At 38.6% G+C, this 16207-nt stretch overlaps 1 protein-coding gene across 1 annotated transcript in view; it reads right to left on the minus strand.

The window, feature by feature from the left end:
• Window positions 1-4812, minus strand: part of LAMC1 (laminin subunit gamma 1) — a 147000-nt gene extending 142188 nt beyond the window's left edge. Inside the window, exon 1 of the mRNA XM_026669260.2 lies at window positions 4437-4812. Coding sequence (XP_026525045.2) covers window positions 4437-4812 — 376 coding nt within the window. The remainder of the gene's footprint in view (window positions 1-4436) is intronic.
• Window positions 4813-16207: the final 11395 nt, after the last annotated feature.

Consider the following 16207-nt stretch of genomic DNA (forward strand, 5'->3'; position numbering starts at 1 on the left):
TAGGTTGTGAACTAGACTTTCAGATCCACAAGAAAGCAACAGCAAACCACTACCATATGGTTGCCAAGAAAACTTTTATGTGAATATTCTTGGGGGGGGGGGGATTCCTTATCAATAGTCCTAGCTTAGTGACAACAACTGGGAATGGCAACTTGGTTGCTAAGTGGCACAGCTGCTAAGTGTCAAATCATCACCAATTCCCTCTTTTCTTATTTCTTCTCTTTTAATTCTGCTTGTCATAAGTTGGCTGCAAAGTCCACAAGTGGCGATCATATGACTGCAGGAAACTGCAACATTCATAAATGTGAGAACTGGTTGCAAAGCTACTTTTTACACTGTGTAACTTGAAACTGTTGTTAAAGGCAATCAAGTCAGTAAGCAAGGAATATCTGTACCCCCTTCACTAAGAGCCAGTTTGGTATAGCAGTTAAAGCATTAAGCTAGAAACCAAGCCACTGTGAGTTCAAGTCCTGCCTTATGTACAAATCTAGCTGGGTGACCTTTGGCCAGTCACTTTCCTCAACCCTAGGAAGCAGGCAATGGCAAACAACTTGAAGTCTTGCCAAGAAAACTGCAGGAACTTATGCAGTCCACCAACACTGATTCAAAGGTACAAGAAAAAAAACTATTATCTTTTCATTAAAGCTCATTAGAGCATTTCTAACTCATGTATTCATTTTATATTGATGAATAAATTCAGAAATATGTTAAGTAGCATTCCAGAGAACATTTCTTTAGGTGTCTGCAAATTTTGTGAGTCAGAAATAACCAATTCTCTCTTAATATTAGAAACGTTTTAGTAATATTGACATTTTAAACAAGTTTTACAATTAACCCAATGCCATCATTAAACCTGCCCTGAGAAATGACAACAAAGCAGAAAATAATTTTTAATATCGTCAAATGAATGTCACTTTTCCATTCCCCACCGCCCTGTTTACCATCCAGATAACAGAAACTCAAACATCCTCCTTCAAAACGTGAAATACATGCAGGCAAAATTCAGGGTAATTGCTAAATGAACAATTGTTCTGTTTTGTTTCTTTCTTCTGGTCATAATATTTTGAATAAAAGTCCCTCCAAGAACACTTACTGCACACAGGTGTGCAAACATTTCAATGTTTGCAGTCAGGAAGTGTCAAAAGCATCCTTCCGAAATGATTACTTTGTCGTTAAAAAAAAAATATTCATTTTTTAAAGCCTACATTCAAGACTTCAAAATCTTTCTCCACCACACACATTGTTCAAAGCAAATCCAAGAAAGGGTAAATCCAGAATGGAATAAACTGCTAAGATATTGCCTCAACAATTTATTATTTCTTTCAGACAAGTCATTTCCTTTGTATTTTGCCTACGATGGGATAAACTGTAGAACTGCTTTGTTACCTATTTTAAATTCCATTTGAGTACCACAAAGCTATGATTTAACCTTTGAGACAGAACACTGCTTTGAAGTATTTAGTCTATCCAGATGTACAAAGGTGACATAGAAGTGTTCCCCTCCACCAATTTCCCTAAAGCAACAACTCTTTGTGTGGTGATTGTTTTAACTTTTCTACATTTATGTTGCTGCCTCGAGTCAATCTTTAACCTGAAAATCTCCCCATACCCCAAATTATCTTCCCAAGGAAGACAAATTTGTAAAACTGTACAAGTAACCGTCCAGTATTTTCAAGAAAGCAGAAAGGAATTAGGTTAAGGGACAGGGAATAGCAAGGAATGATGGCGGAAGAGTTAAGAAAAGGAAATTGAGTCCTTGTACAGGAAAATGAAGAATGCGTGTTCAACCAGCACAGGAAATGAGAAAAGGAGGAAACTGTCACTTTATAAAAGATACAGGAAAAAAAATAAATCTGCTTTCAGACAAAAGTGCTTAGGACTGATGTGAAAGAAACTGTTAGTGAGAAATAATAAATGAGAGGGCAAAAGCTAAAGTAGTTTGTGTAGTTAGGGGAATCCACAATGTCAAAGTTTAGCAACTAAGGTCCAGCTAGCTACATATGTATACAGAACCGCAAAAGAAATCTTGTCTATTGTTTGTCTTTTAGCCAGAGAAAGATGCAAGACTAGTGAGGCCCATTAATGCCTCCCTTCCCGAAGTGAAAGAAAAAACCACAAGTTTCAGAAAGGAATTGATAAAATGACAGAGAGTTAGAGTTCAGAAGGACTATAATGATACACAGCAAGAGTCCCCAGGCAAAAATCGATGGACACCTGCCTGGCTAGATGTCAGATGTCAGCTTATTTATTTTCAGAATCTTTTAATTAAAATCAATTAAATCCAATATACCCAGAGGACGCCAGGTTGGGAAAGTTCACAGAATTAAATTAAATTCATTAGGATTAGCAGAAGGGAGCACCAATGAAATCACAGAACAGTGGGTCTAACAATAGGTGCTGAATTACTAGTGCTGACTGTCCATGCAATTCACTGGCTAAGGACAAATCAGTAACCAGGTTCATGTATCATACTCAGCATAGAGTAGCTTTATTTTTAGCATATTCCACCAAACTGTGATTTAACAAACAATAGTTTGCTAAACATTTGTGTAGACAGAGGTTCCCTGAGGATGGGCTCCAGCGCGGATCCAAAAGCTCAAAAGACCAACCCAGATTGGATCTTGGAAGCCATAGTTTAGCTAAATTGTAAACCAAGCTCTGTCTAAATCCATCCTTCTTTGCAGTTATAAGGATATGATGGGAAAGTTCTCATTCATGCATTTGACCATGAATCCAGTGGAGAAAGAGTGGGACATCAATATGAATAATAGGGAAGCATCACGGTCTGCCCAACATGCCATCTCAAATGCCAGTGAAGCTCATTTTCCAGTTTCAAGCAAATTTTCTCAATCTGGTATCCCTCATACTTCTGAATCTCAACTACTTTTTCCTAGCTAGGGTAATGTACTGGAATACACAAGGCTGGAGAAGACTTAGATGAACAAACAGCAAGAATGGAAATTACACTCTAATTTTAAAGTAAAGAATGCTCATATTCATGCCTTTAAAAAAACACCTACAAATGGCTTTTGACAAGTAACTATTACTTGTGGTACTCCTGCAAATTATATAATTGTTCCCATTCTGAAAGGCATCCAGCAGTTGTGCTTTTCCATAGGCTCCCTCTGCTACTGCCCAAGGCATGGAAATCTAGCAACTTAAAAGTATATTAATTATAAACTATATAATTAGTATGTAAACTAGCTACTGACTTATACCTGGTAGTTTTCCAGATCTGGCAGTGAACACAACGGCTATTTACACTACTAATTGCCACCAGTGGACAAAACAAGTGAAAGTATATGCCTCTCTTGGGTGTGGCTGCTATTTCAGTACACTTGGATTTCTCTAATTTGTAAAATGAAGTTTCTTTGTCTTCTACACACCTGTTTTAGTAAGCAGCAACCAAAGCCAATAGCACAGACTTTCCTTCCATCACCCTTTCATAAAAATAAAAAAAATCCATAAAGAAATCAAGAAAGATGCTGTGCAGACATTCACTCAACAGATGTAATTCGAAAAGTATGCCAAACAACTTCTACACACAATGTACCCAGAGCCCTTATTTTGTGGAAATTCATTTTTTACAGCTGTACTGGGAAAAGCAGAGACCACCCCCCCCAAAAAAAAATTAAGATATTTTGGCAGGCTACTGAAAAGAAATAATGTACATGGTTAGAAGAAACTGCCAATTGTGCTATTTGACTCTCTTTCCCACAATATTACTCTGGGCAAGGTGCAGTACAGAGATCCTGCATTTATTCTTTTTTCCACTCCATGCTTAAAATCCCATCACAACTTCCTGGTGGCTCAAATATCAAGAAGCAACGGAAGCCGCTCCCCCAAGTCACCCTAAGTTACAAATGGGATCTAAACTATAAATCAGTTAAGAGAGTGGGAGCAGAAAGTCATTTCATTTCCTGTTCCACTGAAAAAAGAAATCCAGCACATCACAGATCAAAGAGGAAACTATCTTCCAACATCTGCTTACTAAAATCCTTCATAAAACTTCAACAGAGTTCATACAGGATGATCGCTGTTCAGAGGCCTAACCCTTCCCAAATTCCTGCCCAGAAGATGCTACAGAAATCCAAGAGTCTGCGAGACATCAAAAAAAGAAAGAAAGAAAGAAAGAGAGAGAGAGAGAGAAAGAGAGAGAGAGAGAGAGAGAAAGAAAGAAAGAGAAAGAAAGAAAGAGAGAAGAGAAAAAGAGAAAGAGACAGAAAGAAAGAGAGAAAGAGAGAGAGAGAAAGAGAGAAAGAAAAAGAAAGAGAGATAGAGAAAGAAAGAAAGAAAAGGATACCGATGCCTTGTCGAACTTGGTAGCCTGCAATGCAGCAGCTACATTGGCTGGATCAGGAGAAGGGGCTCCTCCGAGAGCCTCTAGTCTACCCCGAGAGCCTCTAGTCTACCCCGACCCGGCTGGTGCCACTCACCGAGATGGAGAGTCAGATTAATGGTGTTGGGGTACTGGACGCCGGCCAGCATGGTCTGGCTCTGCCACCAGGTGGTGTCGGCCTGGTTGTTGTAGTCGGTGAGGAAGGCAGCGCCGTGCTGCAGGTGAGGCTGGGAGGCGTCGCACAGGTGGCAGGACTTGGTGACCCCGGTGACGCCGGTCTGCACGCAGTATTCCTCGGCCGGGCTGCCGCACGTGTTGGTGGCCACCACGGTGGCGTTAAAAGCAGCGTTGACGAACTCGGGCATGCAGCGTTGGGGTCGCCCGCTCTGCTCATCCGCGCACTCGTCCATGGCGCCGCCGCACGGCCCGATCAGCAGCAGCAAGAGCAGCCCAAGGTTCAAGCGGACGTCCATCCCCGCGGTTTTCCCTTCCTTCTCCCAGAAGCCCGCAAAAGCGGCTCGCCTGCCCTTGCTCTCCGCTGTCTCCCGAGGAAAGAGGGGCCCGGCTCGCTCTGCAGCAGCGCTCACATCCACCGAGCCTGCATAGAAAGCTTGTAGCGCCCACACACACACATACACACGCACGCAGCCTCTCTCCGCTCTCTTGGCTAAAGGGTGGGGGCACCGCGTTGCACGCTGGGATACGCAGCCCTCCAGCAGAGGCGGAGGGTGAGAGGGGAGGCGAAGCTTGGGGGGCGGGGGGGGGGGAAGAAAGGGCTTGACCGGGATCCTTCCAGGCGCGGCCTCATCCCACACCCCCGCCGCCGCCGCCTCTTGGAATGTCCTGAATGGGGAAGGATTCCCGCGTGGGAACATTTTGCCAAAGAGAGGAGAGAGAAAAAAAGAGCCCGCAAGGGGAAGAAAGGAAGAGAGAGCAGCAAAGCCTTCAATTTCCTGCCCTTTCCGCGCCAGGCCAGGTTAATTAATTAATTAATTTGTCGATTTATTTTATTATTTATTGCTTTATTTTTATTGTAGTATTTTTATTTATTCTAAGCGAAGCCCAAATTGTGGGAAGCGCTGCAAAGAGCAGCGCGGCGACTTGAGTCCCGGGGCCCCCGCGCTGCAGGAATGTAGCTTCTTGCCTTCCTTGCGCGTTTTTACGCGGAAGGAAATCCTGCAGAATCCCGGGGAACTTGATTTCCAAGTAAGGAAAAGCGCAGCGGTTGAAGTTGTGGTCTAACTTAGGAAGTACAGGACGGGTTTAAGTCACCGCTGCGTTTGCAAACCCCCGCCGGCTCTGATTTCTCAACTGTACGTTGGTTTTATAAACGGCTTTACTAAAAATAAATAAATAGTTGGACGTCTCGGCGGGCGAAGAAGAGAGATACACAACCGCTCTCTGGGAAGATGTGAACTTATTTATTTATTTTTATTTGTCAATTGCTTACAAGATAATAGGTATAAGTAAAAACATAGTTATGAATACATGGATACATATAAGGAAAATTATATATATATGTATATGTGTGTGTGTGTATATATATATAAATATATATATGTATAAATATATATATAAAATTATTGTGTGTGTGTGTGTATATATATATATATGTATATAAATATATGTATAAATATATATGTATAAAAGAAACTAGGACGGATACGCACATTAAGACTTGGCGGAAGTTAAAGCAGAAAATCCTTTTGATTAAATTTGCTCTCTGAGCATTAATAGTCACAACAAGATTTCCAGTGTTTATTCGGATATGAGTCGATTTGACTTCAATCCCATGTCCCTCAAATCTATCTACATTTAGCCGGTCTCTGTTAGATAGGAACAGGCTCTTGATTACCTAGTACAAATAAATAAAGCATGAGTACATAGTCGCCAATCTTTTCATGCTTGCATTCAGATTTGAAGGTGAAACAGCCAATAGTTGAATCACACTCTAAGTATCTTGGCTGAGTACAGTAATTTAATCATGCTTTCTTAAATGTGAAAGTCATCCTATTGGGGAAAAAACCTGAGATAAATCAGTAGTGCTCTAAAAAACGTTTCAAATCATTCATAATTCAATCATTTGGAGAAATACTCAGGTGACAAAAGTTCCTATGAAGTGATCTGCCATTTATTCAAACATACACACAATAGTACATCTTTTAAAACACATGTCCTTACATTTCAATCTTTTGAGATGTAAATGCTCAAGCTATTTTACATGCATATTAAAAATACACAGTTTATTAGATTTTTAACTCACTTTTATTACTTTATAAGTAACTCAAATTAGCAAAGATATCTAACAGTCCTCCTATTTTCCCCACAACAACCCTGTGAGGTGGGCTGGGCTAAGAGAGAAAGGGTAGGTTTCATGCCTAAAGCCGGATTAGAACTCACAGTCTCCCCGTTTCTAGCCTGATGTCTTAACCACCACACCAAACTAGCTCTGATTTGATATAAAGTTTCAAGAGATTTGAAGGTTCTGGGATCACAGTTAATTATTGTGATACTAAAGTGATTATAGCATATAATATAGGTTTTTGGTGTGGATGATTGAAGCCCCCTTCTGGATCATATAGCTATGCATTCATTGCTGTCAAGTTTGTGTCCTTTGTTTTCTGTCATTTTATTTTTTAAATTAAATTGTTCCATACGTGTTTAACTGTGAATCTCCAAATCACTGGAGTCAGGCAGCATAAACATTTAATAAATAAATAACCCATATGGCCAGATACATTTTGTATTTACATACATTTTGGATATCACTTATGTACCACTATTCCGATATTTTAAGACGAATCTGAAGATCTTGTCCCAAATAGCCAACTATTTTTATTTCAACACAGGAGAAAGGAAACAAAGGAAGAAAAGTCTGGCTAATCATGAGTTAAAATGAACACATGTAATTACCTGCAGTTGTGCTTATATTTACAGTAGTTAGAGAAAATCTTAAATTCAGTTTCATACTTCATATGCAACAAATCAAATTGTAAGTAAGTGTTGACTTTTCCCCTGCTTTAAACCTAAAAGGGTTTATCAATTATTTATCAATTATCAATTATTTTAAGTGAACCAAAGTGATCATGGAACTGAAGTTCCTTCTGATTCTGTAGTAGGTATGATTTGATGATATGTATTCTTCCAAATGGAGTTAGTGACAGATTTTATTTTCCTAGGGTCCAAGATCACTGCAGATGGGGACTACAGCCAAGAAATTCAAAGACGCTTGCTCCTGGGGAGGAAAGCTATGGCAAATCTAGACAGCATACTAAAAAAACAGAGACATCACCCTGCCAACAAAAGTGTGTATAGTCAAGACTATGGTATAGTCAAGGCTATGCAATGTATGGCTGTGAAAGTTGGACAATAAGGAAGGCTGAGTGCCAAAGAATTGAGGCCTTTGAACTATGGTGGTGGAGAAGAGTCCCTTGGACTGCAAGGCGATCAAACCAGTCAGTCCTAGAGATCATCAACCCTGACTGCTCTTTAGAAGGCCAGATCCTGATGATGAAACTCTAAAATACTTTGGCCACCTAATGAGAAGGAAGGACTCTTCACTGGAGAAGAGCCTAATGCTGGGAACGATTGAGGGCAAAAGAAGGAGGGGACGACAGAGAATGAGGTGGCTGGATGGAGTCACTGAAGCAATCGGCATGAACTTAAATGGACTCTGGGGGATGGTAGAGGATAGGAAGGCCTGGAGGAACATTGTCCATGGGGGTCACGATGGGTCGGACATGACTTCGCGAGTAACAACAACAACATTCTTCCAAACATTCACCAGTCACATAAGCACTTCTTCTGTTTCAACGAGCCTTTTCAACAGGAGAGAACATTTATGGGGAACATTACATATAATGATTTAACCCAGGGCCATTTTAAAAACGATAACCAATTATTTAAGAAAGAATTAAACAATCAAGTTTTGACAATATAACTTCAAATAGGTAAAATGAGGATCCAGATTACTAGCGGCAATAGGCTGACTCCGTATAGGTAGTCTTTGATTTACAACCGTTCATTTAGCGACCATTCAAAGTTTACAACAGCATTGAAAAAAGTGATGTATTATTGTTTTTCGCACTTAAGACCATTGCAGCATCTCCATGGTCATGCGATCAAAATTCAGATGCTTAGCAACTGACTCATATTTCTGACCGGTTGCAGAGTACATGATCGCCTTTTGCGATCCTCTGACAAGCAAAGTCAATGGGGAAGTCAGATTCACCTAACAACCCATAGGACTAACTTAATAACTGCAGTAACAACTGTGGCAAGAAAGGTCATTAAATGGAGCAAAACTCACTTAAATATTTCACTCAGCAAACAGATGTTTTGGGCTCAATTATGGTCATAAGTCGAAGCTACCTGTAAAAAACTTTAAAGCTATTAAACACCAACTATAAAATATTTACAACCATCATAGCGAATAGACTGAAGAGACTTTTGAATGAATATATACACACAGACCAAAATGGATTTCTCCCAGGCAAATTAGGAACAATCTGAGGACAGTAATAGATATTTTAAAATATTATGATGCCCACCCAGAGAAATAACAATCTGAGGACAGTAATAGATATTTTAAAATATGATGCCCACCCAGAGAAATAAGTATCACTTGTCTTTTTAGATGCTCAGAAAGCATTCGATAATTTGAATTGGCAATTCATGATACAGCAAATTTATAATATGAATTTAGGAACTAAATTTGAGCAAATAACAACAATATATTCCAATCAGAAAGCAAATATTGTTTTATAGTGAATGGTGAAATTACCCAGAGCTTATTTCTAAGAAAAGGAGTTAGAACAAGGCTGCCCACTGTCTCTTCTGCTTTTTATATTATCACTCGAGACCCTCCTTAGACGAATTAGGCAAAATTCAAAAATAAAAGGATTAAAAGTCAAAAAAGAAGAATATAGATTACAAGCTTTCACGGATGATATGGTCTTTGTTACTGAAGATCCAATAGAAACAGGAAAGGAGCTAATTAACAAATTAAAAAGATATGGGGAAATAGCAGGTCTGAAAATTAATAGAAAACGAAACTTGTCTAAAAACTTAACGAAATTACAACAAATAGAAGTAGAAAGAATAACAGGACTACAAACAATAAAGAAAATTAAATATCTAGGTATATGGCTGACCACGCAATGTAAAACAATAAAGGAGAATAATTATGAAAAATTATTACAACAAACAAAAAAAGATTTGGAATTATGGGCTAAATTGCAATTATCTTTACTAGAAAGAGTAGCAGCTATTAAAATATCAATCTTACCCAAATTTTTATATTTATTTCAAACGATCCCTATTAGATTAGAGAAATCTTTTTTTTAATGAACTTAATAAAATTACACTGAAATTTATTTAGCTAAGCAAAAAACCTAGAATAAAGATAAAATCATTACAGGATGTAAAAAGCAGAGGAGGATTGGGTCTTCCGAGTTGGGAGTTACCGTATATGCCGGCGTATAAGACGACCCGGCGTATAAGACGACCCCCAACATTTCCACTCAAAATATAGTTTGTTATATACTCGCCCCTCTTCCGCACGCCTTCCACTTTTGCACTTTTTTTTTTTTTGAGGCACTTTTGTTAGACTTTGTCGTGGAAAGCGAATCCCGTGAAGCTGAAAGGAGCAGCCAGCCTTCTCCCAGCTCCCAAGAAGCAGGCTCGCACCGCCGGGCTCCGCTGAGGGTATCCGGCTGGGGCTGTCAGGAGTTGTTACCGCTGGCGCGGCTCCAGCGGGCTCCAGTCCGCGTTGCCTCGGAAGGGAAGGCAAAGGAAGAGCCGCGGCGGCGCTTTGCAATGGCAGCAGCGGCTCCTGGTTTTGCCTTTCCTTCCCGAGGCAACGCAGGACTGGAGCCGCGGAGCCGCCAGCGGTAACAACTCCTGACAGCCCCAGCCTGATACCTCAGCGAGCTCGGCGCGCACCTTCACCTTGGGAGCTGGGAGAAAACTGGCTCCTTTCGGCTTCACGGATTCATTTCCATGGTGCACAAAGATGCCTCAGCCTTGGCAGCCGCGGTGCTTCCCAATTACTATTTGCCCCGTATAAGACGACCCGGCATATAAGACTGACCCCCAATTGGAGGCATCTTTTTCAGGGCAAAAAAGTCATCTTATACGCTGGCAAATACAGTATATTATAATGCAGCAGCATTAACCTGGACGAAGGATTGGATCAATTTAACTAATAAATGAATACTAAGTCTAGTAGGCCATGACCTACAAAGAAGATGGCACGCCTTTTTGTGGGAAACAGGAATGAAGAAACAACAGTATTTTCATAGACACCTAATTAGAGACGCCCTGTTACAAAATTGGACTAAAATCAAGAATATGAAGATACCAATTTGGTTATCTACGATGGAAGCTATGATCCATCCAAACAATTTAGACTTAGCTAAGATGATAAAATATAAAGATGTACTAGATACAAAGGAAATTTGAAATCGATGCAAGATCTACAAAAACAAGGGATACATATTGACTGGTGGGCATTTCTTCAGCTACAAAATAGATATAAAAAAGATATTAAAGACTTTGGAATATATTTAAAACCACAACAATTAGATAAAATACTAATAGGCCCAGATAAGTACCTGCTGGAGGTGGAATTAAAGAGATTGTAAAAGGATGTATGATAGCCTGGGCCCAAAATATAGGGCATGATATAAATTTGACAGAATGGGAAAGCATGCGGACTTGAAATTATAAGTTAACAAAATCAGCCACATACAAAGATGTTTTATACATACAAGATGTTTTACAGGTGGTATTTGCCTCCTTCGAGATTAGCGAAGATGTATCATAACATGAATCTGACATGCTGGAAGTGCAAGAAGAAAGGTACATTTTACCTGTGGTGGTCTTGTCCAGAGACCCAAAAATATTGGCTAAAAATCAAAATATGGTTGCAAGAGATTACTAAACACAAAAAGAAGTAGAACCGAAATTATTTTTATTGGGGATATTTAAGAAAAAATACTGGAGAAATATAAAATATATAATATTACATATTCTGATGGCAGCTAGAATTGCTTTGGCCCAATGCTGGAAACACCCATCTATACCTTCAGATGAACTGGTTATTCAAAAAATAATGACGTGCTGAGATGGACAAACTAACGATGTTAAAAGAGAAAGAGGAGACTGAATACTATAAAATTTGGGGAAAATGGTATGACTGGATCAAACAGATCATTAAAAGATTGATGAATTAAGGATAAACAATGCATAAGTTAAATGTTTATAGTTGCAAAAATTGTATATATTTGTAAACAATGCACAAAATAGCAGCATAAGAAAATTGCCATTGTTTGTTGAATTATTGAATTGTCGAATTTAAGAGATTTTTACTTTTTACTTGTTCTATTTATTTTTGTCTTTTTTTAAAGCTATAAAAGATCAATAAAGTCTATTTTTCAAAAGAAAGCTTTAAAGAGTGCTGTAAAGCACTATGAAGCATTATATAAGTCTAAGTGCTATTAATCAACATATTAAAAAGTCAGAGAAAAATGAAGCGCATTTATACTACAAGTTGAATTCCTAAAAAAAAAAAATATTTGAAAGTCTGCATCCTTGCCTATTTATGGAGAGGGGAAGGAAACTAATTCTAATGTTCATAAACAATATGGGAGGAACTTATTCTGCAAAACAAAATGGTTTAGGCTGATTTGCTAAAGATGCCTAAAAATCCTAGGCCAGAAGAAAATACACATTTCCACCCACCCCCCAAAAAAACTATGACAATAACAATAGGGCAAATCCTAATTATGTAGGTTCAACTTCCATTTTCTTAAGCTGCATTTCCAAGTTAAAGAATTGGAGAATGCGTGGCTCTTGAGCAAGATATATAAAAAGTCTAGAGGGCATTTTGAAATAAGCAGCAACAAGCAGCAACAATTACGCTAGTCCTTTAGCAAACAGGACATTTACAGGAAACTGATAAAGGTAGAATTTAGTGATATGATCTCGTTTTGTGATCTTATTTAGAGTGACTAGGTTGGTTACTATTAAGTTCAACCAATACAAACACACACACAATAGATATTCTTGATATGGAAACTAAACCTTTGATGATTCCAAGCATTATGAGTCAAGTTTCCCAACTGCATTCCAGATTCTTCTTCTCAATCATAGTGAAGTGTGATAAGGTGTTATCTGATATTTAGGTATTAATTGCATTTATGACAGGTTATTTTTAATGTTTTCTTATTGTTGCACTGCCTCCAGCAGCTTTTCACACACAAAATTCTTAGTTGTTTTTTTTAAAGCAATCAATAATAGATATTGCTGCTGATATTATCAACCTATAAACATAAGCAGCCAAATGATAGGACATTTCCCTTTCTCTTGTTCCTGTTTAATTTATCCTAGATCAAATCTGATCTAAATGATAATATTGTCATCTCTGTAGTAGATTGGTCCTGCCAGACAGGGCTAAGGACTAGTTCTGATTTATTGTTCCTAAGTCAGAGACAGTTATCACCATGGAATCTCCATAGCTCTTTTAAGATTCAGGAATGCAAACAAAGATTGAGTTAGCTGTTGTGCAAGATATCTGTTTGCTTTTTAAGGAAGACAGGACTAGGTAGGGAAGGCAAGCTGATTTCTATATACTGATTTACTGTAGAACTGAGGTACAAACTGATGGAGAATGGAATGAAATTCAGTTTGTGCATTGTTTTTAGTTTTCATTATACAACAACCATCATACAGTGTATTAATGGAATGACAGATTTATTAGTTATAACCCAAAATAAACATTTCAGAATATGATGCTTAAAATATATTTTTTTACAAGTTTATGTTTTAACATCAGCCTGAAAATGGTTTAGCTGATTGTAACTACAAGGAATTTTATTTTTTTATACAACAAACATTTATTGTTTTTTTCTGTGTCATAAATATGGAAAGTGGTGTCCCACTGTTGCTGTTGCTTTAATATGCTTTAATATTATTAAACATGCAAGACATTTGATCCATAGAGGAGATTGTAATTATTTTCATAAATAGGGGATGCAAATCAGACAGCAGAGATGATACAAATGGACTCATTGCTGTCCATTACCTGCAAGATCTTTGCCCACACTCTCCTGAATAGACTTGTCACTGTGTCACAAAGAAACTTTGCAGAGATGCACTGTGACTTTCAGTCAGAATGAAATATAGCAGACATGATATTTGCTCTTAGGCAAGTCCAGGAGAAGTGAATTGAACAGAGCAAGACTCTTTACTCTGTCTTCATTGACCCAACAAAGGTATTTGACATTGTAAACAGGGAGGGTCTCTGGATCATCCTGAGACATTATAGATGCTCGAGGAAATTCACAAAGTTGTTTTAGCTACTCCACAATGGAATGACAAGTCAGGTTCTTTACAATAAATGATATATCACCTGCATTTGCCATTTCCAGTGGTGCAAAAAATGGTTTCCTATTCAATCTGTTCTCATTTGCATGTTGTCACAAGCTGTCCAGGGTCTGAATGTAGAGTGTACATCAGGTGCCAACTGAGCAACTTTTGATGACTCTCTTTTTGATCTTTGCTACTTGAACACCTGGGTGAAATGCCTACATACAGTCATTCAAGAAACCTGATGAGTGTGCAGTCCTGGTGCACAAAGAACGTGACTTACAATAAATGCAGAACAAATTCTCAGATGCTGCTATGCTTTTCAGCTTGACTATCAGGCTGAACAAGTCTGAAGTACTTTACCAGCCAAATACCAAGTCCATAGAACCAACAATCACTATTGATAACACCCAGCTGACAAATGTAAAAGCTTCAAATACTTGGGAAGCACCATCTTCTTGAGCAATGTGCTTTTTGGACAAAGACATTGATTCCAGGATCAGCAAGGCCAGCCAGACACTGAGACAGCTGCATACTAGAGTGCTCAGTCAACACAACATCCATATCTTCTCAAAGCTGAAAGTCTACAGGGGCCGTGGTTATCCCTTCACCCCTACATGGATGTGAGTCTTGGCTTTTGTCCCAAAAGCACATCAAACAATTGAAGAAATTCCAGGTGCACACACTCTGCTCCATCCTATGTCTCCATTCTGGAGATCTTGGATGGTGCAGAGTCCACCAGCATGAAGTCCTTGATGATCAAAGCACAGCCAACATGAACGGAGCATATAATCAGAATGGATGATTGCTGTAAGCCTTGCCACTTGCTCTCTATTGACCAATCAAGCACCACAAAGACGCTGTAAAAGAAACCCTATACCACTGTGACATCCAGCCAAGAGAACTAGAAGCTGCTGCTACTGCTGATTATACTGCCAATTCTCTGCTACTACTGACAGAACACACCGATGAGCCCTGCAATATGAACTCTACACTGACTTTGAAAACAGATAGAAAACATTAGGGACATCACAGAATAACACCCACAGTTATTACAACAATGGATTTCCAGTGCTCCCATTGTGCTAGATTCTGCACTTCCAGAATGGGATGGCAAAGCCACAAGTTGCACAACAGTGTGTCCTCTTCAAATAAGAACAATAAATATCTATGACATCACCTTCTTTAGTCTCATGGCAGGAGATGTAAGAATTAAAGGCAAGAATTCAAACATTCATGGTTTGCTACAACATGGTACAACATATTTATTATTTACAACAATGTAAATAATAAAATATCCATAGTAAGTATATAAAACAATTTTGTTCAAAATATGATAAATCAGGATTAGTGACGTGAACACAGCCACTATCTATGAATAGCAGTAACTGTAGTTACAGTATCTACTATGCTAAGCTCTTACATGGGTTGTTTATTTTGGCTTAATTTGAATGTGAATCTAACCAGTTATGGTTTGTTCAATAAAACACAATTAAGCAATTATTTTTCCTGTGCATATATCCAGCCAGAATGCTTTTGTGTACATAATTCATCATTCACATTTTGACCAGGTCAAGAGAGGTAACTGATGTTAACATCAGTCACTCATTCAGCAAGAAAAAAATGTAGCAAGCCCTGGGTTTTTATGTAGCACAACAGTGCCCCCAAAGGTTTTGATAATTTGACCTTGTGTTGAGAAACCTGCATGGATGGAATTACTAAATTCTGTTTTTTCCATTTCTTAATCTAATAATCCTAGAAGAAAAGTTTCTGGTTTCCATTGTAAATCTCTTTTTCAAATGGTTTGAATTACATAGATCAGGGGTGTCAAACTCATGTCGTCACGGCATCGTCACGTGACATATCGGAATTTTTTTCTGCTTCGCTAAACTGGGCATGGCCATGGCCAGCGCATGACGCATCTGGCCCATGGGCCAGGAGTTTGACAGCCCTGACATAGATAGAATTAGTCTTTGGTTTACTCTCAAATTCCATCTGCAATGCAATCTTTTTCTACAACAGTGAAGGTAATAAAAACTCATTTATAACTACAATTCACTATAGGGAATTTAGAAAACTGAGTTTAATCACTAAAAATAGTACTCTAATTTGTTGTCTAAGTCAATGATGTCAGAGAAGACCATAGTTGGATTGGGCAAAGCAACAGTTGGGCTTCCTGAGGAGACTAAATTTCACCTATCTTGTACATTCTATAAAGGTGAGGAGAGTGCTAAAAAAAAAATAGGTTTAGCAGGTTTAACAGGTGATTTTCATCTAGTTGTGCTTTTGGCAATAATCTAAATGTGTACTGGAACTCAAGATCTTATTTAAGGGTGTAGTATACTTATTTCAGCTAGTCTTTCAGCTTCCCTTTCCAATTATGGCACAAACAGGTCCAAGTAATCATTTTTATATAAGAGGCACAGAAGATGGACAAAGGAGGAGGAGAAAAGAGTGATGTGGGAAGGAGGGTCTCCAAAATTCCTCTAAATTTTTCCT

Source organism: Notechis scutatus, chromosome 3, assembly GCF_049901735.1.
Source record: "Notechis scutatus isolate UNSWTSFEM ecotype Mainland chromosome 3, rNotScu1.2, whole genome shotgun sequence".
Classification (NCBI taxonomy): domain Eukaryota; kingdom Metazoa; phylum Chordata; class Lepidosauria; order Squamata; family Elapidae; genus Notechis; species Notechis scutatus.